The sequence below is a fragment of the Petromyzon marinus genome, chromosome 60, assembly GCF_048934315.1.
Source record: "Petromyzon marinus isolate PM22_M1 ecotype Great Lakes invasive population chromosome 60, UKy_Petmar_22M1.pri1.0, whole genome shotgun sequence".
In the NCBI taxonomy this organism is placed as follows: domain Eukaryota; kingdom Metazoa; phylum Chordata; class Hyperoartia; order Petromyzontiformes; family Petromyzontidae; genus Petromyzon; species Petromyzon marinus.
Window position 1 is genome coordinate 9,025,784 of NC_133726.1, and position 26,331 is coordinate 9,052,114.

The 26,331-nt window shown below is 48.4% G+C and overlaps 1 protein-coding gene across 3 annotated transcripts in view; it reads right to left on the reverse strand.

Annotated features, from left to right (window-relative positions):
- The window catches only part of NOX4 (NADPH oxidase 4), a 47,537-nt gene extending 22,593 nt beyond the window's left edge, over positions 1–24,944 (reverse strand). Inside the window, exons 1-11 of one of the 3 annotated variants that reach the window (XM_032976605.2) lie at positions 24,699–24,942; positions 17,034–17,129; positions 14,411–14,521; positions 12,143–12,227; positions 9,637–9,734; positions 8,141–8,168; positions 7,674–7,746; positions 5,378–5,458; positions 3,762–3,966; positions 3,257–3,421; positions 2,036–2,098 (exon numbers count right to left, since the gene is read on the reverse strand). In XM_032976605.2, coding sequence (XP_032832496.1) covers positions 2,036–2,098; positions 3,257–3,421; positions 3,762–3,966; positions 5,378–5,458; positions 7,674–7,746; positions 8,141–8,168; positions 9,637–9,734; positions 12,143–12,227; positions 14,411–14,521; positions 17,034–17,129; positions 24,699–24,755 — 1,062 coding nt within the window. In that variant the 5' untranslated portion in view covers positions 24,756–24,942. Of the gene's footprint in view, positions 1–2,035; positions 2,099–3,256; positions 3,422–3,761; positions 3,967–5,377; positions 5,459–7,673; positions 7,747–8,140; positions 8,169–9,636; positions 9,735–12,142; positions 12,228–14,410; positions 14,522–17,033; positions 17,130–24,698 lie in introns of those variants that run through there. The other 2 variants (XM_076053350.1, XM_076053351.1) reach the window with 2 other exon arrangements.
- Between the last annotated feature and the right edge of the window lie 1,387 nt (positions 24,945–26,331).

The window sequence follows — 26,331 nt, forward strand, 5'->3', positions numbered from 1 at the left end:
CTCGAAACGCGTGCTGTTGATTCTAAATGTGAAGGGAAAACCCGGAGGACCCGGAGAAAAATCCACGCGACCAGGAGGAGAGAGAGAGAGACACGCAAACTCCAAATATACAGCAGCAGACGTCAGCGTTGGGATCGAACCCACGACCTCGTGCATAGCAGGCGAGGCAGTTAATATCTCCTAGCCACCGTGGCGACCTCAGTGAGGTTGTCCTGGAGAAATATAAACAAGCATAGTAATAATATTTTTCGACGTGGTATGAGCTCATTCCAGGCTGGCGAGCGTCTTCCAGGCGGCTGCCGGCCAGCGCGGGGCTCCGAGCGAGGTTCTGGTTTCTAACGTGGGGGTTCTGGAAATCGGTCAGGAACACTTAGCCAGCGTTCCAGAGGGCCCCCAGTCCCGATCGGGGAGGGATGTTACTGACATAGCGACGCCAAAGCACGGCGCGAGTCTCGGCTTCTTCGGCCCGAACACCAACACGGCGCACCCTGTGGTGACGTGACTCGCAAGGCGTGCAGACAGACAGGCTGACAACGTGGGACCTTTCTTGCCGGGATCAAAGTTTCAGAATAGGATTGACCCTTTCTGGGGGGGCGGGGGGGAGGTGGTATGTGCCAGCAGGCTTATGCGATGCATCGGGGCCCAGTCGGCCACAAGGGGGGGGAGGGCCGATTCAAACAGATAAACAAGTAATAAAAAGTGTGTTTCCAACAATTAACCATAAATGTCAAAAAAATTTAAACATTTACAAGTGAAAAAAATAACAATTCCCAAAAATGTAGAGCGTAAACTACAGTAGGCATACACTGGGTGTTTGTTACTGCACACCGGACGTTTTTGCTAACTCGCACGCAGTGCCACTGGGAGACTATCTTCTTCTAAACCAAATACAGTTATAGCCTAACATATTCTTTGTATACGGGGTTAAAAATCATCCGTAGCTATTTCAGTACAATAGGTCGTTGTGCTCCTGGCGGCTGGAGTCCAAGACCACCGTGGACCGTTTGTAAGCCTCGCAACAACAACAAATATTGAGTAGTAATTGACTACTACATTTACCCAAGAATGTCAGCGTGTAACGCGCGAGACGCCACTCCACTTCGACCAGCCCCCCTCATTAATAATCATTAATAGGTGACGTCATCCACATGGACCCGCCCCTCATCAATACAGGAGCGGGTGACGTAACTCCGCATGGAGAACCCCTCCCCCCCCTCATTAATAATCATGAGAAGGTGATGTCACTGCAAATCGAACAGCCCCCCTCATTAATAATCATGAGTGGGTGACGTCACTCGACATGGGGGTAGGGGGGGGGCGCCTCCTCCCCCCTCCTCAGCGTCAACTCACAACCCTCACTACAAAGGCAGCACCCTCACGTCACGTGATCTCCGTAACGCTACTGAGACATCAAAGTAAAAAGGACGTCGTGATGAACAAGGCATTAAAACCTTTAAATGAAAAAAAGTCTGTGTCACCGCGGCCTTATAAATTGCACACGAATTGATGCAATGAATATATCACGTCGTGGTCTGATTTTCGCTTGCAAGTTTACCATTTACTGCAATACGCCCGTCCTTGGACGGGCAAAAGGCTCGTAGTAGTAATAATAATAGTAACGATGGTGATACCAATGATGGCTGAGAGGGAGCTACCACAGCACCCGGGTCAATCAGTGCGCTGGACTCATTGTCAGGAGGTCGCCGGCTCGATTAGATTCCCGGTGCGGCAGTTTAAAAAAAACTGGCGCAAGTTTCTAAAGTCCACCCACCATAGTAAAGTTTAGGTTTTTTTTGGGTTGGATCACGTAAATGTTTCAATCTGGTCGTTAACCCCGCCACCGCCACCCGACACAGCCAATCAGTAAGCTTTGTCACGTAAACAGAACGTGCACAATTAGTGACTACTTCAGCGCAAACCGGTTGTTGTGTGTTTGAGAGTAAACCCGCGACATTTGCAACTCTGAGTACCGTGACATTTCGCTGGTGATTGTTGTTGTTGTTGTTTAGGCGTGCCGTGCGAGCGGCTCTCTTACCTCTGTGAGGGTAAATGGATGAGACTCAAACGTTGAGACACTTGGGCAATGTAGCAGCACGTACTAGCTCACGCGCGCACACACACACACACACGTGCGCACGCACAAAGACAAAGGTTCGTTAGCGAGCACCTATTAAGGCCGGCACGACACGGGAGGAGGCGGTGGTGTGTCCACCACCGCGCCCGGCTCTGCCTTTTGCCTGACGTGGACATCGGGCAGCAGCACTCGTTCAAGGCTGCGTCGCCCGTGGGGAGCTCAAGGACACTGATGGTTTGGCCATGGCCGGAAATGGAAGCCATAAATAAGAGCAGAGAATGGCTCATCCCTCGCGGAGCAGTGGCAATCTCGCGGATGGGTCGAGGCATCTTTGTCTGCCGAGTTATCTTGTGGCGTGTATTCTCCATGCCGACGCGAATTATGATGATCATCACCTTCATTATTCTGTGTCTCGCTCAAATGAGCGTGGAGGCGGCGGTAAGCCAGCCTAGCTGCATCTGGATACGAAGTCTGCGTTTGTTTTTTGTTCACCGGTTGGATCTATCGCGAAGGTTTCCCCGGTGTCACAAGTCCTACTGTTGGCAGGCTCTCCGCTCGCCGGTGCTTGAGCCGAGGAATCCTCCAGGCTGTGGATTCTGCCGACCATCGCCGGTGTTAACATGATTACGGCTCAACCTTGGTACGCTTCTCGGTTATTGTTTGCGTATTCTTGCCGACGAGATGTCTTCCTTGGGGGGCGATCCTCTCCGATGGGAATCGCAGCTCTACATCCTGGAGTTCTAATGTTGGAAATTTGTATCTTGTCCGAATTTTTTTATTCTGACGCTTCAAAAAAATGTTAACACTTCGGAGAATTTGCAACAAAACCACAAGCAATATGCTGCTGCCTCCGGGCTCTGGAGACCACCGAGAGAAGATTCCAGGCACGCGTTGACAACGACGGCGAACAAGTGGGAGACTCTTTGATTTTTTAAGCTATTAACATGCATTTGTTATCATGTTACAGTGTATTATCAGTTATTTTTCCATGAAAAATGATAGTCCCGTGTAAGTGTTAACATTGTTTTGAAGCACGCTGTAGTTTGAGGCGTCGGCCGTTGTGATGGTTCAAAATTGCCGCAGTGCCGTTTGCACGAATGACGCCGTGTAAATGCGAACCATTAATTATTTTAATTATGATTAAGAGCATCGGATTGGCGACACGGGGGTTCGTCTGCTCACCTGGCCCGGCCGGGCGGTGAAGCCCGGCCTGAGCATGCGGATCTCCAGGACGTTGCCCGGGTGCTGAGCGGCCGAGGTGACGGTGACCGCCCGGCTGCTGCGGATGAGGCGGTAGACTCGCTCGGCGCAGTAGAGGCACAATGGGCCCGACACCCACAGCCAGGCCTGCCGCCAACGCCACCGCCAGCACCGATCGGCCGGGAGATTGACGCAGCACAGGCAGTGGAGATGGAGGGAGAGGCAAGCGGGAGACAGGTGGAGACGTCAACCTGCAATGTAGGTTTCCATAGCAGCCGCTGATACTACTATGGAGTCCGTTGTTGGTGTCTGGGCTGGGCCACGTGGTGGTGGGTGGGTGGTTTAATTCGAACGTTCTTGTCGTGAACCCTCCACCGCCCGACGCGATTTTGGCATTCGCAGATATAATTAGCGCGGGAACAGCTGCAGACCGTGGTTAAAACACCGAGATGCACGCACGGTGCGGGGGAAAACCTTATGCACCCACCTCGGGAATTTGCGACTGAAATCTGGGCAGCTCACGGCATTCCACCCCGGAGTTCTTCGCCATCCCTGGCTCCGGCTCGGCAAATCCTTCGGGAAGGGGCTCGGGAATGCCAACGCCGGGAAGCGATGTGGCGTTGCCGGGCCGCCCGTGGGTATCGCATCCCGGCGGATGTTCCAGGAGGTTTATTTGGACTTTGAGAACTCCACTGTAATAGACAAAGGAGATGCATTTATTTATTTGTTATAATCATTCTTGTTGCTGTGCCTGTGTGCCCGGGAAAGCCTCGCATAGTCTCAAGCCTCGTTCTCAGCAGGGTCCTGCTAGGTCTCTGTGGTAAGGGGCGATGATTGCAATGTGTCATCACTAATTGAATCATTGTAAAGCACATTTATGAAATGGTATTCATGATAAAGGTTTTGTGGGTTAGATCGGCAAACTTATAAATGTGTTGTGAACCCACTACCACCCAACATGGCTAATTAGTAAGGTTTGTTATGTAAAAAAAACATGCCAATCAGTTACTACTTTAGCCCACCGGTGTGTTGGAGAGTAAATCCACAACATTTACAATTTGAATACGACGTTTCACTGGAAATTACATCCAGCATCATTGGGCGATTTTGCCAGACAAAATACGTGACAAACGTTACTAATTGGCTATGTCGGGTGGTGGCGGGTTTACAACACACTTAAACTTACGAGATATAACCCGTAAAACCTTTTTTATGAATAATATTGGTCGCTAAATGTTAAAATTTGGCAACATTTTCATCGGAACCAACGTCACAACGACGCCACTGCACCATCACAGTCGCCTCCTTTCTAACTGCCTTGGCTGTTACGAGCCGGCTCCTGATTTCCAAGGGTCACTCTCACAGTCTCATCAACAACAACAACCGCCATTCGCCACTAAGTGACGGTGACATCACCACGGCGCTTGTGCCAGGCTATGTGCAATGTAAGGCCACGTGAAGTGTCGAACACCTGCCGGCAGGAGGTCACGGGACAGACTGAGATGACTGACCGATGCGCCACCTGTGCCCCCTACTGTGCCAACTTGCTGTGTTTTAGCCACCCCTGCGCTCCGCTCGTTGTTGTGAGCGTCGCTCCTCTGCCCTCTGTTGTTGCTGGAGGGCGACTGCCTACAACTGCCCACCACCTACAACTGCACCCCCAGGGTCGTTGAGCTCTGTCAGTGCCACTCCTGCCCTCCTCCTCCACCATGCACCCACGTCCTAGCCATCCCGATCATACCTCGCCTGGTATGCAGTAGGTGGTGGCTTCGATCCCGACCCTGACGCCTGTCTCTCCCCGCGGTCGCGTGCAAGTTTTCTCTGCGTCCCGCGGGTTTTTCCCTCCAAGCGTTTCGAGGATTTGGCCGCCGTACATTTCCACGTGATCACAAGCCACTTCGTCGAGCTATCATTTGCGATAGCCAGGTCGCTTCTAGAAAAATAGAGCTATGTAGTCGCTCAGAGAAGCCTTACATGGTGAAATAAAGCATAAGCATCGGTGAGCTTAGTTTAGTACTTTCCTGCCCATACGGTCTATTCACAACCCCAAATTGCCTGCCCTATCCTCTGTGACGTCAAGGACGGTGTTCCGTGTCGCTTCACCCGGTCGCGTGCAGCAGCAACAGCAGGAAGAAGATGAGGTAGAGGCTGTGGGTGTACCAGAAGACGTTGTAGGAAGTCACTCTGTAAGTCAAAGGGCAAAGCAAGCCGTCAGATTATTACATCTTTAAAGGCAGCTTCCATTGCATGTGGAGTCGGCGTCATCGTCGTCATCACCAGCAATGGTCGCTCCACTGAGCTACCATTTGTGGCCAGGTCGCTTTTGAACAATAAGTGAATATCCTCTTTGGTTCTTTCGGTAAAGTCACGTAGAATGAGAATAAAATAATAAATTGATAAAATAACACAATAATATTCTCACGACGTTTCGGCCACAACACAAGCGGCCTTCATCAGGTGAAGGGACGAGACTGTCTGGTAGGACAGCGCTGGAGTGAAAAAGCCACATTCAGATCACGACCTTTAAGCTTAAAGATGAAGGCCGCTTGTGTTGTGGCCGAAACGTCGTGAGAATATTATTGTGTTATTTTATTTTATCAATTTATTATTTTATTCTCATTCTACGTGACTTTACCAAAAGAACCAAAGAAGATGAATCATTGCAGTCACGAAAGCTTTAAATCGAAAAATAAGTGAATACCTCAGTGGGCTTTGTCTGGTAGGATGGGGATGGTTTTGTGTTGTATTTGTTTGTGTTTGGGGGATTTGCGAACCTTTCTTGTACTTTGCGCTCCTATTGTGCTTTTGTAACTGTTTGTTGTTGTGACGTTCTTACCCCGTGCCCCGACTGGACAACTGTGAAAAGGAGCTTTATAGCTCATCTGATTCCTACAGTGTAAATAAAGATTCTGATTCTGGATGAAGGCCTCCTCACCAAGCCACGAAGAGCTATATCACTCAGTGGGCCTTGCCTGGGAAACCAATTAAAATAGTTCATAGAATGTAACAATCCATGCGGGACGTTCTCTCCTCGCGAGTTGATCTCATCATCGCTCTGTCTCCTGCTTGGGTGTCACGTCCTCTCGGGCGCATTGCGTTCCTTGGCTGCCACCCTGTCATTGTTCTTGACCCATCGGCCAACATCCCCTCTAGAAGTGGCGCGCCCGGCTATTTGTGCAGCAGTGGTCAATAAAGGTGAGGCTCTCGGCATCAGCGTCAGTGTAAGGATCTCAGTGTTAGGGTATCAGTGTTAGGATCTCAGTGTTATGATCTCAGTGTTAGGATCTCAGTGTTAGGATCTTAGTTTTAGGATCCCAGTGTTAGGATCTTGGTGTTATGATCTCAGTGTTAGGATCTCTGTGTTAGGATCTCAGTGTTAGGATCTCAGTGTTAGGATCTCAGTGTTAGGATGTTAGTGTTATGATCTCAGTGTTAGGATCTCAGTGTTTGGATCTCAGTGTTAGGATCTCGGTGTTAGGATGCCAGTGTTAGGATCTCAGTGTTAGGATCTCAGTGTTAGGATCTTGGTGCTAGGATCTCGGTGTTAGGATGCCAGTGTTAGGATCTCAGTGTTAGGATCTCAGTGTTAGGATCTCAGTGTTATGATCTCAGTTTTAGGATCTCAGTGTTAGGTCTCGGTGTTAGGATCTCAGTGTTAGGATCTCAGTGTTAGGATTTCAGTGTTAGGATCTCAGTGTTATGATCTCAGTGTTAGGATCTCAGTGTTATGATCTCAGTGTTAGGATCTCAGTGTTTGGATCTCAGTGTTAGGATCTCGGTGTTAGGATGCCAGTGTTAGGATCTCAGTGTTAGGATCTCAGTGTTAGGGTCTCGGTGTTAGGATGCCAGTGTTAGGATCTCAGTGTTAGGATCTCAGTGTTAGGATCTCAGTGTTAGGATCTCAGTGTTAGGATGTTAGTGTTATGATTTCAGTGTTAGGATCTCAGTGTTAGGATCTCAGTGTTAGGATCTCGGTGTTAGGATGCCAGTGTTAGTATCTCAGTGTTAGGATATCAGTGTTAGGATCTCCGTGTTAGGATCTCAGTGTTAGGATGTTAGTGTTAGGATCTCAGTGTTATGATCTCCGTGTTAGGATCTCGGTGTTAGGATGCCAGTGGTAGGATCTCAGTGTTAGGATCTCCGTGTTAGGATCTCAGTGTTAGGATCTCAGTGTTAGGATCTCAGTGTTAGGATCTCAGTGTCATGATCTCGGTGTTAGGATCTCAGTGTTAGGATGTTAGTGTTAGGATCTTAATGTTAGGATCTTAGTGTTATGATATCAGTGTTATGATCTCAGTGTTAGGATCTCAGTGTTAGGATCTTAGTGTTAGGATGTTAGTGTTATGATCTGCTGTGTAACGGTCTGAGTGACTTTCAGCTGCAGGAGTGAGTGAACCACCTGATCTGTCGAGTGGATGAAGTTCCGATGAGGAAGAGGATGACGACCATGAGGATTCCCGTAACACCTGGGACTGATTGATATAAAGACAAACATCCCCCATATAGCCTTAACAGACTGTTGGGGCAAGTCAGTGAGCACCTATGCTGTTAGCGAGCACCTATGAAGGCCGGCACGGCACACGAGGGGGTGTGTGACCAGCACCACGCCTGCCCACCTTTGTCTCCCCAGTGCTGATATTTCAGAATCAGAATATTTATCTATACTGGAGGAATCCGAAGAGCTATAAAGCTCTATTTAACAGAGGTCAATTCACTGATGTTGTTTGTGAGCGTGAATGGGACTTGTGTCGCCGGGTTCGTAGCACACTCCGCTAACCAATGCGCCACCGCTCACCATTAACATAAACACACGCGCGCACAAACATCTGTTTTGCATTTGTTTTAAATGTGAATCCAAAAACATACCCGTTGTGAAAAGGATTTTCCTTGGATCCTGAAAATAGATGCATATTTTGTAAATTGAACTGCATTCACTGCCACTCACAAAACGCCGAGCAGAGTGTATCACCGTGCGGGGATTCGCGCTGCTGCCGCTGCTGCTGCTACTGCTGCTACGCGGCTCTCTCCACGCGCGTTGCTCTGCGGCGACGATGTACCGACGTTTTGCTACCCGGTGCTGGGAGCCTCGTCGGCTCAAGCTGAGCTAACCAGAGCGGCGGGCAGCCCGAATAACAACGCAGGGCCCATCTGTGACCCCACTGCCGGATGAAGGCCTCCCCCCCGCATACAATGCAGCTTTGTTTGACCATACGCGTCTGTTCCCCTGCCACGCTGTAGTCGATCGTGTTCCTGAAGAATACCGCATTATGGAACTATCGCGTTACAATAAATAATATGTAATGTAGGGGTAGAGTCTGCGATAGCGCGTGAGATGCGTACGCAGGCTGAACAAAGACTGAGGTGCGTGGGTAGCATCTAGAAGCATCCAGCAGCATCCCAACGCCTTGTGTGATGCTAGGTAGCATCTATAAGCATCCAGCAGCATCCCAACGCCTTGTTGTGATGCTAGGTAGCATCCAGCAGCATCCCAACGCCTTGTTGTGATGCTAAGCCAAGGCAGCCGAATGAGCGCTGATTCCTGTTTGCACAACGTAGCTCCGTCTGCTCAATCGCGTTATAACCAAAATGATGAAAAAATAAGAATAAGTTTTACCATTTTTGGCAATAAATTGGTGTTAAGATGTTCAAACATCTGAACACCTGTTTGACACTGACTGGTAAGATGAGATCATCAAGAAGGCCGTCTCTGGTGTGGGACAATCAGTTTTAAAGACAATGCGTATATGATAGGAGCATGTTTGTTTGCATGCTTTGCCACAAGTATGTGTGGTGAATGCAGACTTGATGCCTTGCAATAGGTAACATCTATTTGATGTTTTAACATCTTAACACAACTGTTTTATTATTGCCAGAAACGGGTCACCCATATTCTTATTTTTCATCATTTTGGACACTGGCAAAAGGGCCGCGCCACAACCAATTCGCAACCGCGCTCTGAAAAAAAATGCGTTCCCTCGTACATTCATCGCTTTATACCCAATTCGCGTTGTGAACACATGCCGGATTACAGGAGGACGGGCAGCACTTCACTACGATGGCCAGTGCGGGTTGGTGATTGGTCAAGGGGAGGGGTATAGAGGTAGAGTACAACTATGGATGTTGCTGCGCTGACCGCAGCATCGTGCAAGTACCCGGCGCGTGTGCCTGGGGAGGGCAGGGGCCCATTCAGATCTCGCTCGCCACCGATGTTACAGCCCTGGCCGGGAATCCAATCGGACTTTTCACATCATTTGCACGAAGCATCGAGGATCGATTTGTGAGCGCGAGAGTCAATTCGAATTTATAGTCAAACGCGATCTTGAGTTCATCTGCGATATATTCCCTCCCTGCAAACTGCTCACCTCGTTTCGATATCGCACGACATTTATTTCTGGGAACTGCGATGAGTGATGGGCGGAGAAGTTCCAGGCATTGACCATGTGTGCTGCACAGTGCAAGCCTGCAGGGAGCGAGAGAGGGACAGAGTGAGGCGAGAGGTCACACGGCCACAGCCTCCAGAATTCTCTGGGAGGGGCTTCGCCGGAGTTGGGGGGGGGGGGACGTGATCTGGTAGCACCTCCTTCGCTTTACGTACACGGTGGTGGTGGTGGTGCATCGGGTATCTACGGATGCAATTCACCACTTTACAAATGTAAACTATTGTTGAAAAATGAAAGTATGTTTTAACCTTTCTAGCAATAAAACAGGTGGTGTTAGGATGTTCAATTACCAAATAGAAACCTTTTTGCAAGGCATCAAGTCTGCATTAATCACACGTTACTTGTGGCAAAACATGCAAACAAACACACTCTGATAATTATACATCTATTGGCGTGGGCCAATAAGTTCCAAGGACAATGCATATATATTATCATCAGAGCAGGCTTGATGCCTTGGTGTCTATTTGGTGTCATCAGAGCAGGCTTGATGCCTTGGTGTCTATTTGGTGTTTGAACATCTGAACACGACTCCAGTTGTATTCCCAGAAAGGGTCAAACCCGATTGTTATTTTTCATCATTTTTGAAACTGGCAAAAAGTTCCTATGTCATTGGCACAGCCCGGCTTGTGCAGTGAAAAAACGCAAACGGCCTCCACACACACGTGCACACACACTCACATACACACGCACATACACACATACACACACTCACATACACACTCACATACACACGCACATACACACATACACACACATACACACACTCACATACACAACAACAACAACAACCGCCATTCGCCACTAAGTGGCGGTGACGTCACCACGACGCTTGTGCCAGGCTATGTGCACCCTGAGGCCACGTGAAGTGTCGAACGCCCGCTGGCAGGAGGTCATGGGGCAGACCCAGGTGCCACGGGTCGACTGACTGAGATGACTGGCTGATGCACCCCCTGTGCCCCCTACTGTGCCAACCTGCTGTGCTTTAGCCACCGGGCGCTCCGCTCGTTGTTCTGAGCGTCGCTCCTCCGCCCTCCGTTGTTGTTGGAGAGCGACTACCTCCAACTGCCCAGTAGCATCCTTCACGAGCCTCCTCCACAGAGGCCGATCTTGACACCGCTGGTACCAGTCATCGGCAAGTCCACTCAGCTCCACGTCCTCCTGTACCACATCACTCCATCCCTACTCTAGCCCGTGCCGCGCCCGCTTAGCCCCCTCAATCCGGCCGAACAAAAGCTGTTTCGGTATGTGGTGACTGGGCATGCGGGCTACATGACCCAGCCATCGCAGCCTTGCCCGCCGGAGGAGCTCACCAATGGGACCTTGCCCAGATCTTTCAAGGATTTGTGAGCTCCTCACACAATCCAGTCTGGTTAAAACCAGGATGGATCGTAGGCAGGCCAGCCTAAATGTTTCTAACCGGCGAAGATGTTCCATTAGGGTGGTCCACGTTTCGCAAGCGTAGAGAAGGGAGGGAATGACCGTGGCCGAGAAGACCTGAAGCTTAGTGCGGAGCGACAGACCAGGTAGCTTCCACACAGTGTTACGCAACCGATGAAAAGATATTGCCGCTCGACTGATTCGGAGTGAGACCTCTGCTGTTAAACTGGAGCTAGTCATAAGCACACTGTCCAGGTATGGGAAACTCTCCACTCTCTCCACAACTGCCCCATCACCGATTGGGAGTTGTGGGGGTGGAGTGTCCGATGGTACAAAATACCCAGGCAGGTGCTTAGTTTTGGTGGGGCTGATGGTAAGGCCCCACCTCTTAGTGGCACGCTCCAGTCTCAGCAGCAGCGTCTCCAACTCCTCCTCTGACTGAGCAGCTATTACCAAATCATCAGCATACTTAACGTGGTTGAGCAATAGGGAGCCATCCCTTGACCACACCCGGGCATCGATCAGCCTCCCATTATATCTGTACCATATGGAGATTCCCCCGGTACAGCAATTGAAGGCTTCACGAACTACGTGGTCAAAATAGATGTTAAATAATGTGGGAGCCAGAGGACATCCCTGTCGCACCCCAAGGTGTACAGGGAATGGCTCTGACTCCCGGCCACGTAGTTTTACCCGGGCCCGCTCACCATCATGAAGGTCTTTAATGATCGTGAGCAGAGGGTCAGGTACTCCAAAAGCACGAAGAACAACCCAGAGCCCAGGCCTACTGATGGTATCATAGGCCTTGACCAGGTCAATAAAGCAGAGATGTAGGTCTTGTTGGAATTCCCTACACCTCTGCTGTAGCAGACACACACACATACACACACGCACATACACACACATACACACACATACACACACACACATACACACTCACATACACACGCACTCACATACACACACACATACACACACACATAAACATACACACATACATACACATACACACACGGGGATGATGTTTTTTCAAAGGGTAGCGGCACGTCACCTGTGAACAGGGCGATGGCGATCCCGCACGCGACGTGGAATGATTTGTTCCGATCCAGAAGCCTCCGGGTTCCGCGACTCGTCACCTGGCCCAGGTGAGGCACACGATTATCAGGGTTGACTACGTACGGTGCGAAAGAAGTTCACCGTGTGTACGTAAATACGCCACCACCACACGCGCGTGTCAACTGCGGCGTACACGTGGATAGCCGCCGGGGGGATGGAGGCGAGCGACATCCACCCACAAGGCGGTGCTCAATTTACCCTTCCTGCAGAGATGATGATGATGATGACGGGATGATTGCAACCCCAACAGGGATTAGAACTCTGAGTCTGACGACATTCGGGCGATATTCCCTCCGACCACTACGTCAGGTTTCCATGCATCACGATACCGGCGAGTCGATGTCGATGGAACCGCAGTGGCTTTCTGAATTGTGTTGGTGCCCCCACCGATTTGTAGAGATGTGGCTTCTCGAATTGTACGAAAGTTGAAGAGGCGATTGTTTTCCACGTGTAATTTTGTAGTCTAAGTCTGTGGGTCTCTATGTAAGTCTATGGGTCTCTGTGTAAGTCTATGGGTCTCTATGTAAGTCTGTGGGTCTCTGTATAGGTCTGTGGGTCTCTATGTAAGTCTATGGGTCTCTATGTAATGCTATGGGTCTCTGTGTAAGTCTATGGGTCTCTGTGTAAGTCTATTGGTCTCTATGTAAGTCTATGGGTCTCTGTCTAGGTCTGTGGGTCTCTGTGTAAGTCTATGGGTCTCTATGTAAGTCTATGGGTCTCTGTGTAAGTCTATGTGTTTCTATGTAATGCTATGGGTCTCTGTGCAAGTCTATGGGTCTCTTTCTAGGTCTGTGGGTCTCTATGTAAGTCTATGGGTCTCTATGTAAGTCTATGGGTCTCTATGTAAGTCTATGGGTCTCTGTGTAAGTCTATGGGTCTCTATGTAAGTCTATGGGTCTCTGTGTAAGTCTATGGGTCTCTATGTAAGTATATGGGTCTCTATGTAAGTCTATGGGTCTCTGTGTAAGTCTATAGGTCTCTGTGTAAGTCTATGAGTCTCTATGTAAGTATATGGGTCTCTGTGTAAGTCTATGGGTCTCTATGTAAGTCTATGGGTCTCTGTGTAAGTCTATGGGTCTCTATCTAGGTCTGTGGGTCTCTATGTCAGTCTATGAGTCTCTATGTAAGTATATGGGTCTCTGTGTAAGTATATGGGTCTCTATGTAAGTCTATGGGTCTCTGTGTAAGTCTATGGGTCTCTGTGTAAGTCTATGAGTCTCTATGTAAATATATGGGTCTCTGTGCAAGTCTATGGGTCTCTATGTAAGTCTATGGGTCTCTGTGTAAGTCTATGGGTCTCTGTCTAGGTCTGTGGGTCTCTATGTAAGTCTATGGGTCTCTATATAAGTCTATGGGTCTCTGTGTAAGTCTATGCGTCTCTGTCTAGGTCTGTGGGTCTCTATGTAAGTCTATGGGTCTCTATGTAAGTCTATGGGTCTTTGTCTAGGTCTATGGGTCTCTGTGTAAGTCTATGGGTCTCTATATAAGTCTATGGGTTTCTGTGTAAGTCTATGGGTCTCTGTCTAGGTCTGTGGGTCTTTATGTAAGTCTATGGGTCTCTATGTAAGTCTATGGGTCTCTGTGTAAGTCTATGGTTATGTGAGTCACTGATGAGCAGGCGGAGCCCATAAGCTGACGATAGGCAGCGGCTGACACCCAGACTCCAACGCAGAGTCTCAGCAGCGCTGGTTCAGCTCTACGTCCTCTGCGCCACTCACCTCGGCAAATAATAATAATAAGAATAATGAGAATGATAATAAGAAAAATAAGAAGAATAAAACGACGCTTTGCGGGAAGCGTTAAAAAGTCTTCTCTGTCCGTCACGTAATCATCGACGGCTGGAGACAAACGCGCTGCCAGTAGCTCCCCCCACCCACGCCACCGCCTCCTCCTCCCTCTTGTGGCTCTCTCGTCGTGCCCCCGGCCACACGGATACACCACCCGGCTGTCTGTCATCCCCCCACGTTCTGGTGGTTGGTGGTGGTTGGTGGTGGTGGTGGGTAGTGGTGGTGGGTGGTGATGGTGGTGGGTGGTGGTGGTTTGTGGTTGGTGGTTTGTGGTGGTGGTGGTGGTTGGTGGTGGTGGTTGGTGGTGGTTGTTTGTGGTTGGTGGTGGTGGGTGGTGGTGGTTTGTGGTTGGTGGTTTGTGGTGGTTTGTGGTTTGTGGTGGTGGTGGTTGGTGGTGGTTGGTGGTGGTGACTCACCCTCCGTGATCCCCGCAGCAGCGCCAGCGTGGTGCGGCACATGGGCAGCAGGATGAGGGCGCAGTTGAGGTTGATTGCGGAAGCCGAGGCACGGCTAAGGCACAATCCTAGCTGATGGAAGGAGACCCCCCCATTGAGACATCGACACGCACGGGCACCCCCCCAACTGCGACAAATACTCCCTGCAGCAACACAGACGCTTGGGCAAGTGTCGGTGCTGAGCACCTGTGAAGGTCACCACGTCACACCTGTGAAGGTCACCACGGCACACCTGTGAAGGTCGTCACACCTGTGAAGGTCACCACGGCACACCTGTGAAGGTCACCACGTCACACCTGTGAAGGTCACCACGGCACACCTGTGAAGGTCGTCATGGCACACCTGTGAAGGTCGTCACACCTGTAAAGGTCGTCACACCTGTGAAGGTCGTCACTGCACACCTGTGAACGTTGTCACACCTGTGAAGGTCACCACGTCACACCTGTGAAGGTCACCACGATACACCTGTGAAGGTCGTCACACCTGTGAAGGTCACCACGTCACACCTGTGAAGGTCACCACGGCGCACCTGTGAAGGTCGCCACGTCACACCTGTGAAGGTTGCCACGTCACACCTGTGAAGGTCGTCACACCTGTGAAGGTCACCACGTCACACCTGTGAAGGTCGTCACGGCACACCTGTGAAGGTCGTCACACCTGTGAAGGTCGTCACGGCACACCTGTGAAGGTCACCACGTCACACCTGTGAAGGTCACCACGTCACACCTGTGAAGGTCACCACGGCACACCTGTGAAGGTCACCACGTCACACCTGTGATGGTCACCACGTCACACCTGTGAAGGTCGTCACACCTGTGAAGGTCGTCACACCTGTGAAGGTCACCACGGCACACCTGTGAAGGTCGCCACGTCACACCTGTGAAGGTCGTCACACCTGTGAAGGTCACCACGTCACACCTGTGAAGGTCACCACGGCACACCTGTGAAGGTCACCACGGCACACCTGTGAAGGTCACCACGGCACACCTGTGAAGGTCGCCACGTCACACCTGTGAAGGTCACCACGTCACACCTGTGAAGGTCGCCAACGTCACCCACGCCCGGTGCTCGTTTCAGGCCGAGCTGATCTAGGGGGAGACCCAGAACCGGTTGAAAATATTCGCCACTGTCATTGGTGCTGACCACGACGCCACCTTTCCCCACACACACAAAGACAAAGATCCCCCGTGTAGCCTTAACAGACTGCAGGGGCAAGTGCTGTTAGCGATCACCTATGAAGGCCGGCACAGCACACGAGGGGGTGGGTGGCCAACACCACGCCCGGCCGCCTTTGTCTCCCAGTGGCGATGTTTATACATCGCACCGGGTACTCATTTGAGGCTGAGTCGACCTAGGGGAGGCCCATGACCGGTTCAGATAATCACCACTGGTGTTTTCCGTGTGCGGGAATCGAACCCGGGTCGCCAGGTTCGTAGCGCAGCGCGCTGACCGCTACACCGCAGCTCCCCACGGACACACCCGCAGAAACATTCCACGCACACATTCGAGCGGACACTTGACCTAAACATTAATCCCACTGGGACACACCATGACAGGTGAGGGCCTTGATGATGCTGGGTTATGTCTCTCTACGTGGCCCCTAGAAGTGCAATGCACTTGGTCCATCATCATCATCATCGTCGTCGTTATCATCATCATCACCACCATCAATGTCACCATCATCACCGTCCATGTCCCAAGGCTCTCGTCACCCCTGGCCCAGAATATCCCTCCCCGTGTCTCGCTCCTCATGCCCCACGTCACTTCACCCTCACGGGGACTCCTCTCCCGCTCCTCCTTACGCGAGGGGCGATGCTGCGGCTGAGAGACGCGAGGTGGTGGTGGTGGACGCCACCCGGGAGCCGGTTCTGCTGAGTTTCTCCAGATCTCTCTGATTTATATCAACATTTAATGGGATTGTCTCAGATTTTTTTTCTTCCAGACATCCCAGAATGCTCTTGGATTTTTTTCTCTCCAGGATTTCTCCAGATTGAATTTTTTTTTTATTTCCCAGAATTTTCTTGGATTTTTTTCTCCAGATTTCTCTGATCGCTCTTCCTTTTCTCCTCCCAAATTCTCTCGGATATTATTCTGGATTTTTTTTATGACTTTCAAATAAAAGATCTCCAGATTTCGATCAATCTCATTGAACTCTCCTCCCAGATTCATTCCAAACTTCCATAATCCTTCTCCAGGCATCTCAGAATTTCCTCGCATTTTTGTGCAGATTCATTTGCTCACAATTTTAAGTTTTGTTTCAAAATTTCCTCGCAGAAGTAATTAGTTTCAAATCTTTTCTCACGACCTCAGGCAATGCATTAAAAAACCAGGCCACTGTCAGACAGCCTTCCCTCCTCCACAAGACTCAAGCAACGACGCATCTCGCTAAAAATAATCACCCCACACCGTCTCGCTCCTCCATCTAGGAGAAGCCCGCTGACTTCCCCATGGCTCCCGCGTGGGTTAACAAAGAAAAGAAATCTCTCAGCAGCTGCAGCGGCACGAAAAACCAGTTCTGGACAGCTCAAGTGTCAAGGGGCGAATGCAGGTCGGGAGAACGTTCAGGCGCATCGGCAGATCTCACCCCCAGCATCTTGTGCAGGTAGTAGTACTCTGGGCCGTAGTAATAGAGCAGAAACGTGCGGCAGAAGACAAAGGTGGTGGCAGCCATCCACAGCATCTGCGTGGACACCGACACACACGCGGGCACACAACCACAGAGGGGAAGGGATGAGCAAGCGGCGACGACCCGATTATCGTCTCCCGTCGCTCAACCGACCCGACTGTTTGGCAAAACAAAACAGTCTCACCTTTGTTGCCACGCGTGCCGCTGGACGGGAGGTGATGGGAGGGGCTTGGTGATGTCATCGGCTTACGGGGGGGGGGGGTTCCTGCCTTGAGTGGGTGAAGGAAGCCGCTATTTTTAAAGGGGAACCCGAGTAATTGATGACCACAAAGAGAGCGTGGTCGATTATATTGCCACTACTTTCTCGTTTCACAGCGGCTTTTGGCTGGGCATCAAACAACGACTGTCACTGCATCGCGCGGCGCTTCCAGACGCACTTCTGCGGCGTCTGGAACGCTCTCCCTTCATAACATTCATACGATGAATCGACTAAAGCAGTGGTTCTTCACCTTTTCTGTAGCCCGGACCCCTTTGGTTCTCAATCGTCACAAAATGTACAATGTTAATAACCACGTGGGGTTTAATGAAACAAAGTTGTAGCTAACAATGTTAATAACCACGTGGGGTTTAATGAAACAGAGTAAGTTGTAACTAACAATGTTAATAACCACGTGGGGTTTAATGAAACAAAGTTGTAACTAACAATGTTGATAACCACGTGGGGTTTAATGAAACAGAGTTGTAACTAACAATGTTAATAACCACGTGGGGTTTAATGAAACAGAGTAAGTTGTAACTAACAATGTTAATAACCACGTGGGGTTTAATGAAACAAAGTTGTAACTAACAATGTTGATAACCACGTGGGGTTTAATGAAACAGAGTTGTAACTAACAATGTTAATAACCACGTGGGGTTTAATGAAACAGAGTTGTAGCTAACAATGTTAATAACCACGTGGGGTTTCATGTAACAGAGTTGTAACTAACAATGTTAATAACCACGTGGGGTTTAATGAAACAGAGTTGTAACTAACAATGTTAATAACCACGTGGGGTTTAATGAAACAGAGTTGTAACTAACAATGCTAATAACCACGTGGGGTTTAATGAAACAGAGTTGTAACTAACAATGTTAATAACCACGTGGGGTTTAATGAAACAAAGTAAGTTGTAACTAACAATGCTAATAACCACGTGGGGTTTAATGAAACAGAGTTGTAACTAACAATGTTAATAACCACGTGGGGTTCAATGAAACAGAGTTGTAACTAACAATGTTAATATCCACGTGGGGTTTGATGAAACAGAGTAAGTTGTAACTAACAATGCTAATAACCACGTGGGGTTTAATGAAACAGAGTTGTAACTAACAATGTTAATAACCACGTGGGGTTCAATGAAACAGAGTTGTAACTAACAATGTTAATATCCACGTGGGGTTTGATGAAACAAAGTTGTAACTAACAATGTAAATAGCCACGTGGGGTTTAATGAAACAGAGTTGTAACTAGCAATGTTGATAACTACGTGGGGTTTAATGTAACAAAGTTGTAGCTAACAATGTTAATAACCACGTGGGGTTAAATGAAACAGAGTTGTAGCTAACAATGTTAATAACCACGTGGGGTTTAATTAAACAGAGTTGTAGCTAACAATGTTAATAACCACGTGGGGTTTAATGAAACAAAGTTGTAGCTAACAATGTTAATAACCACGTGGGGTTTAATGAAACAGAGTAAGTTGTAGCTAACAATGTTAATAACCACGTGGGGTTTAATGAAACAAAGTTGTAGCTAACAATGTTAATAACCACGTGAGGTTTAATGAAGCAGAGTTGTAACTAACAATGTTAATAACCACGTGGGGTTTATGAAACAAAGTTGTAACTAACAATGTTAATAACCACGTGGGGTTTAATGAAACAGAGTTGTAACTAACAATGCTAATAACCACGTGGGGTTTTAATGAAACAGAGTTGTAACTAACAATGTTAATAACCACGTGGGGTTTAATGAAACAAAGTTGTAACTAACAATGTTAATAACCACGTGGGGTTTAATGAAACAGAGTTGTAACTAACAATGTTAATAACCACGTGGGGTTTAATGAAACAAAGTTGTAACTAACAATGTTAATAACCACGTGGGGTTTAATGAAACAGAGTTGTAACTAACAATGTTAATAACCACGTGGGGTTTAATGAAACAGAGTTGTAACTAACAATGTTGATAACCACGTGGGGTTTAATGAAACAAAGTAAGTTGTAGCTAACAATGTTAATAACCACGTGGGGTTTAATGAAACAAAGTTGTAGCTAACAATGTTAATAACTACGTGGGGTTTAATGAAACAGAGTTGTAACTAACAATGTTAATAACCACGTGGGGTTTAATGAAACAGAGTAAGTTGTAACTAACAATGCTAATAACCACGTGGGGTTTAATGAAACAGAGTTGTAACTAACAATGTTGATAACCACGTGGGGTTTAATGAAACAAAGTAAGTTGTAACTAACAATGTTAATAACCACGTGGGGTTTAATGAAACAAAGTTGTAACTAACAATGTTAATAACCACGTGGGGTTTAATGAAACAGAGTTGTAACTAACAATGCTAATAACCACGTGGGGTTTAATGAAACAGAGTTGTAACTAACAATGTTAATATCCACGTGGGGTTTAATGAAACAGAGTTGTAACTAACAATGTTAATAACCACGTGGGGTTTAATGAAACAGAGTAAGTTGTAACTAACAATGTTAATAACCACGTGGGGTTTAATGAAACAGAGTTGTAACTAACAATGCTAATAACCACGTGGGGTTTCGTGTAACAGAGTTGTAACTAACAATGTTAATAACCACGTGGGGTTTAATGAAACAAAGTAAGTTGTAGCTAACAATGTTAATAACCACGTGGGGTTTAATGAAACAAAGTTGTAGCTAACAATGTTAATAACCACGTGGGGTTTAATGAAACAGAGTTGTAACTAACAATGTTAATAACCACGTGGGGTTTAATGAAACAAAGTAAGTTGTAGCTAACAATGTTAATAACCACGTGGGGTTTAATGAAACGGAGTAAGTTGTAGCTAACAATGTTAATAACCACGTGGGGTTTAATGAAACAGAGTTGTAACTAACAATGTTAATAACCACGTGGGGTTTAATGAAACAGAGTAAGTTGTAACTAACAATGTTAATAACCACGTGGGGTTTAATGAAACAGAGTTGTAACTAACAATGTTAATAACCACGTGGGGTTTAATGAAACAAAGTAAGTTGTAGCTAACAATGTTAATGACCACGTGGGGTTTAATGAAACAGAGTAAGTTGTAACTAACAATGTTAATAACCACAAGGGGTTTAATGAAACAGAGTTGCAACTAACAATGTTAATAACCACGTGGGGTTTCGTGTAACAGAGTTGTAACTAACAATGTTAATAACCACGTGGGGTTTAATGAAACAAAGTAAGTTGTAGCTAACAATGTTAATAACCACGTGGGGTTTAATGAAACAGAGTTGTAGCTAACAATGTTAATAACCACGTGGGGTTTAATGAAACAGAGTTGTAGCTAACAATGTTAATAACCACGTGGGGTTTAATGAAACAAAGTAAGTTGTAGCTAACAATGTTAATGACCACGTGGGGTTTAATGAAACAAAGTTGTAGCTAACAATGTTAATAACCACGTGAGGTTTAATGAAGCAGAGTTGTAACTAACAATGTTAATAACCACGTGGGGTTTAATGAAACAAAGTTGTAACTAACAATGCTAATAACCACGTGGGGTTTAATGAAACAGAGTTGTAACTAACAATGTTAATAACCACGTGGGGTTAAATGAAACAGAGTTGTAACTAACAATGCTAATCACCACGTGGGGTTTAATGAAACAAAGTAAGTTGTAACTAACAATGTTAATAACCACGTGGGGTTTAATGAAACAGAGTTGTAACTAACAATGTTAATAACCACGTGGGGCTTAATGAAACAAAGTAAGTTGTAGCTAACAATGTTAATGACCACGTGGGGTTTAATGAAACAGAGTTGTAACTAGCAATGTTAATAACCACGTGGGGTTTAATGAAACAGAGTTGTAACTAACAATGTTAATAACCACGTGGGGTTTAATGAAACAGAGTTGTAACTAACAATGTTAATAACCACCCAGTTGTCCTCTGACTCATTCAGATGTTCATTGGCAAACTTCAGAGGGGCATGTACAGTGAGGGAAAAAGATTTGATCCCCTGCTGATTTTGTACGTTTACCCACTGACAAAGAAATTATTAGTCTATAATTTTAATGGTAGGTTCATTTGAATAGTGAGAGACAGAATAACAACAACAAAATCCAGAAAAACGCATGTCAAAAATGTTATAAATTGATTTGCATTTTAATGAGGGAAATAAGTATTTGACCCCTCTGCAAAACATAACTTAGTACTTGGTGGCAAAACCCTTGTTGACAATCACAGAGGTCAGACGTTTTTTGTAGTTAGCCACCAGGTTTGCACACATCTCAGGAGGGATTTTGTCCCACTCCTCTTTGCAGATCTTCTCCAAGTCATTAAGGTTTCGAGGCTGACGTTAGGCAACTCGAACCTTCAGCTCCCTCCACAGATTTTCTATGGGATTAAGGTCTGGAGACTGACTGTACCACCCTGCCTGGCTGTATCCCTGCCTGCCTGGCTGTCGTACCGCAGCCTGCCTCTGTCCGCCTGGCATCCAGCTGCTGGTCTCTGTGTCTGCCCGTACACAGACGCAGCCCTCTGTGTGTGTGCAGACCCAACAACAACAACATCAGCAGCAGCATCATTACCATCAGCAGCAGCATCATCAGCAGCATCATCAGCAGCATCATCAACATCATCATCAGCAGCAGCATCATCAGCCGCAGCATCATCATCAGCATAATCAGCAGCAGCACCATCATCAGCAGCATCATCATCATCAGCAGCATCATCAGCAGCATCATAATCATCAGCAGCATCATCATCAGCAGCATCATCATTAGCAGAAGCATCAGCATCATCAGCAGCAGCATCAGCAGCATCATCATCAGTAGCAGCATCAGCAGCAGCATCATCAACAGCATCAGCATCATCATCAGCAGCATCAGCATCATTATCAGCAGCATCATCAGCAGCAGCATCAGCATCAGCAGCATCATCAGCAGCATCATCAGCAGCAGCAGCATCATCATCATCAGCAACATCATCATTAGCAGCATAATCAGCAGCATCAGCATCATCATCAGCAGCATTATCATCATCAGCAGCTTGTGCCCGCCTCGCTAACGTCACGCCCCACGCCCCACGCCGGCGCTGTCTGCTCAGCCGCGAGGCTGTGAAGTCCGGCACGACAACAAAGACAAAGCCCCCCCGTGTAGCCTTGGACAGACTCTGGGCAAGTGCTGTCAGCGAGCTCCTGTGAAGGCCGGAACGGGGTGGGGGGGGGGCAGCACCACGCCAGGCGCCAGGTGCTCATTTGAGGCTGAGTCGACCTAGGGGAGGCCCAGGACCGGTTCAGATAATCGTCACTGGTGGTGGTGGCCGGAGCTTTACACGTTGTGTGTGTGTGTCCACACACGTTGTGTGTGTGTGTCCACACACACACACAACGTGTCCACACAGCGTGTACACACACACAGCGTGTACACACACACAGCGTGTACACACACAGCGTGTACACACAGCGTGTACACACACATAGCGTGTACACACAGTGTGTACACACACACAGCGTGTACACACGCACACAGCGTGTACACACGCACACAGCGTGTACACACACAGCGTGTACACACACAGCGTGTACACACGCACACAGCGTGTACACATGCACACAGCGTGTACACACGCACACAGCGTGTACACATGCACACAGCGTGTACACACGCACATAGCGTGCACATACAGCGTGTACACACACAGCGTGTACACACACAGCGTGTACACACACACAGCATGTACACACACACACATAGCGTGTCCACACACACAGCGTGTACACACACATAGCGTGTCCACACACACGCAGCGTGTCCACACACATAGCGTGTCCACACACACACAGCGTGTACACACACAGCGTGTACACACACAGCGTGTACACACACACACATAGCGTGTACACACATAGCGTGTACACACACACATAGCGTGCACACACACAGCGCGTACACACACACAGCGTGTACACACACACATAGGGTGTACACACAGCGTGTACACACACATAGCGTGTACACACAGCGTGTACACACACAGCGTGTACACACACATACAGCGTGTACACACACAGCGTGTACACGCGTGTACACGCTGTGTGTGTACACACACACACATACAGCGTGTCCACACAGCGATGACCCGGCGAACAGCCACCCTCGCTGTCTCAGCAGTGTCTGTCCGTCCGTCTGTGCGTGTCTGTGTGTTTGTATGTGTGTATGTGTCTGTATGTGTCTGTGTGTATGTGTGTTTGTGTGTGTGTATGTGTTGTCTGTGTGTGTTTGTGTGTGTGTCTGTGTGTTGTCTGTGTGTGTATGTATGTGTGTTGTCTGTGTGTGTATGTCTGTGTGTGTGTCTGTGTGTGTCTGTGTGTCTGTCTGTGTGTGTATGTGTGTTTGTCTGTGTGTGTGTGTGTCTGTGTGTGTCTGTGTGTATGTCTGTGTGTGTCTGTATGTATGTCTGTGTGTCTGTGTGTGTATCTGTGTTTGTATGTGTGTGTATGTGTGTTGTATGTGTGTTGTCTGTGTGTGTATGTGTGTGTTGTCTGTGTGTGTCTGTGTGTTTGTCTGTGTGTGTATGTGTGTGTATGTGTGTCTGTCTGTGTGTGTATGTGTGTGTTGTCTGTGTGTGTCTGTGTGTGTCTGTGTGTTTGTATGTGTGTCTGTCTGTGTGTGCCTGTGTGTTTGTCTGTGTGTGTCTGTGTGTGTTGTCTGTGTGTCTGTGTGTGTCTGTGTGTTTGTATGTGTGTGTATGTGTGTGTGTTTGTATGTGTGTGTCTGTGTGTGTGTTTGTATGTGTGTGTCTGTGTGTTTGTATGTGTGTGTCTGTGTGTTTGTATGTGTGTGTATGTGTGTCTGTCTGTGTGTGCCTGTGTGTTTGTCTTTGTGTGTCTGTGTGTCTGTTTGTGTGTGTATGTATGTGTTGTCTGTGTGTGTGTCTGTGTGTATGTGTGTCTGTCTCTGTGTGTGTATGTGTGTTTGTCTGTGTGTCTGTGTGTGTCTGTGTGTTTGTCTGTGTGTGTATGTGTGTGTCTGTGTGTATGTGTGTATGTGTGTTTGTCTGTGTGTGTCTGTGTGTGTTTGTCTGTGTGTGTCTGTGTGTGTTTGTCTGTGTGTGTCTGTGTGTATGTGTGTGTTTGTCTGTGTGTGTCTGTGTGTATGTGTGTGTGTGTATGTGTGTGTGTCTGTGTGTTGTGTGTGTGTCTGTGTGTGTCTGTGTGCGTCTGTGTGTGTCTGTGCGTCTGTGTGTGTCTGTGTGTGTATGTGTGTATCTGTGTTCGTCTATGTGTGTGTGTATGTGTGTGTGTCTGTGTGTTATCTGTGTGTTCGTAGGTGCTCGCCCCAACTCGCCGTGGCGGGGAGCCATTCTCTGTCGAGTGATCCTTACCAGGCTGCAGTGCTTCCACACTTCGTTAAATACCCAACTCCTGAGCGCCAGAGCCATTGTTGCGGGCCGGCCCCGAACTCTCTCCCCTCTCTCTGCGTCTGTCTCCTGCCCGCGTGGGTGCGAGCAAAGTGGTGCTGTGTGTGTGACAAACTGTGTTGCTGTGTCCCACAGGGTTGAGTAGCAGCAGCAGTACACTGACCAACACCACCCCAGCCCTCATCTCCCTCCTCCTCCTCCCCTCCCCCCAACCCCCCAGCATCACTTCCCCTACCCCCGCACGGAGACAAAGGACGTCCGAGAGCTTTCATCCTCTCCACGATGTTGGGCTGAGTGCTGTTAGCGAGCGCCTATTAAGTCGTGCGTTGGCGTGCCGATGGTGATTGACGGCGTTTGTGATGGTGGTGTGTCCCGCCTTCGTAAGGTGCTCGCCGACGTGGCACTTGCCCCAAGCAGTTTGTGTAGGTTACACGGGGGATCTTTATCTTGTGTGTGTGCCCCGTGTGCCTGGGGGTCAAGGGGAGCGGTGGCGCAGCGGTTAGCGCCACGTCGCGCAACGAACCCGGCGCGTCCCGAGTTCGATTCCCGCTCCCGGCCAACATCGGTGACGATTATCTGAACCGGTCCTGGGCCTCCCCTAGGTCGACTCAGCCTCAAAAGCGGTGTGTAAACGTTGGCACTGGGGAGACGAAGGCGGCCGGGCGTTGTGCTGGCCACCCACCCCCCCTCGTGTGCCACAGTGTTGTGTGTGTCTGTGTGTGTCTGTGTGTTGTCTGTGTGTTGTCTGTGTGTGTCTGTGTGTTGTCTGTGTGTGTCTGTGTGTTGTCTGTGTGTTGTCTGTGTGTGTCTGTGTGTTGTCTGTGTGTGTCTGTGTGTTGTCTGTGTGTGTCTGTGTGTTGTCTGTGTGTTGTCTGTGTGTTGTCTGTGTGTGTCTGTATGTTGTCTGTGTGTTGTCTGTGTGTTGTCTGTGTGTGTCTGTGTGTTGTCTGTGTGTTGTCTGTGTGTGTCTGTGTGTGTCTGTTTGTTGTCTGTGTGTGTCTGTGTGTTGTCTGTGTGTTGTCTGTGTGTTGTCTGTGTGTGTCTGTGTGCTGTCCGTGTGTGTCTGTGTGTGTCTGTGTGCTGTCTGTGTGTGTCTGTGTGTGTCTGTGAGGCTATACGGGCGATCTTTATATCTGGGGTCACCAAGTGGAGAGCGGTGGCGCAGTGGTCAGCGCACTGCGCTACGAATCCGGCGACCGGAGTTCGATTCGCGCTCGTGACCAATGTTAGTGGCGAATATCTGAACCGGTCCTGGCCCTCCCCTAGGTCGACTCGGCCTCAAATGAGAACCCGGTGGAGCTGGCCACACCATCTCCCAGTGCGCGCACTATGCATGCAGGTAGATGCACATGCATCAGGGCTACACACGGCTACATACAGCGTACATACACACAGTGCCGGATTATATTATGATCCTTGCAGCACAAGTAGCTACTACATATGTAGTAGCTACATATGTAGTAGCTACTGGTGTAGTAGCTACTACATATGATGCTACGGGCCCCGCACTTTCAAGGGCCCCGCGCTAAATGCTTTCAAGCTATCAATTCCGGTTCAGCGATTCTGCACTTACTCTATTACTATAGTACTATACTGC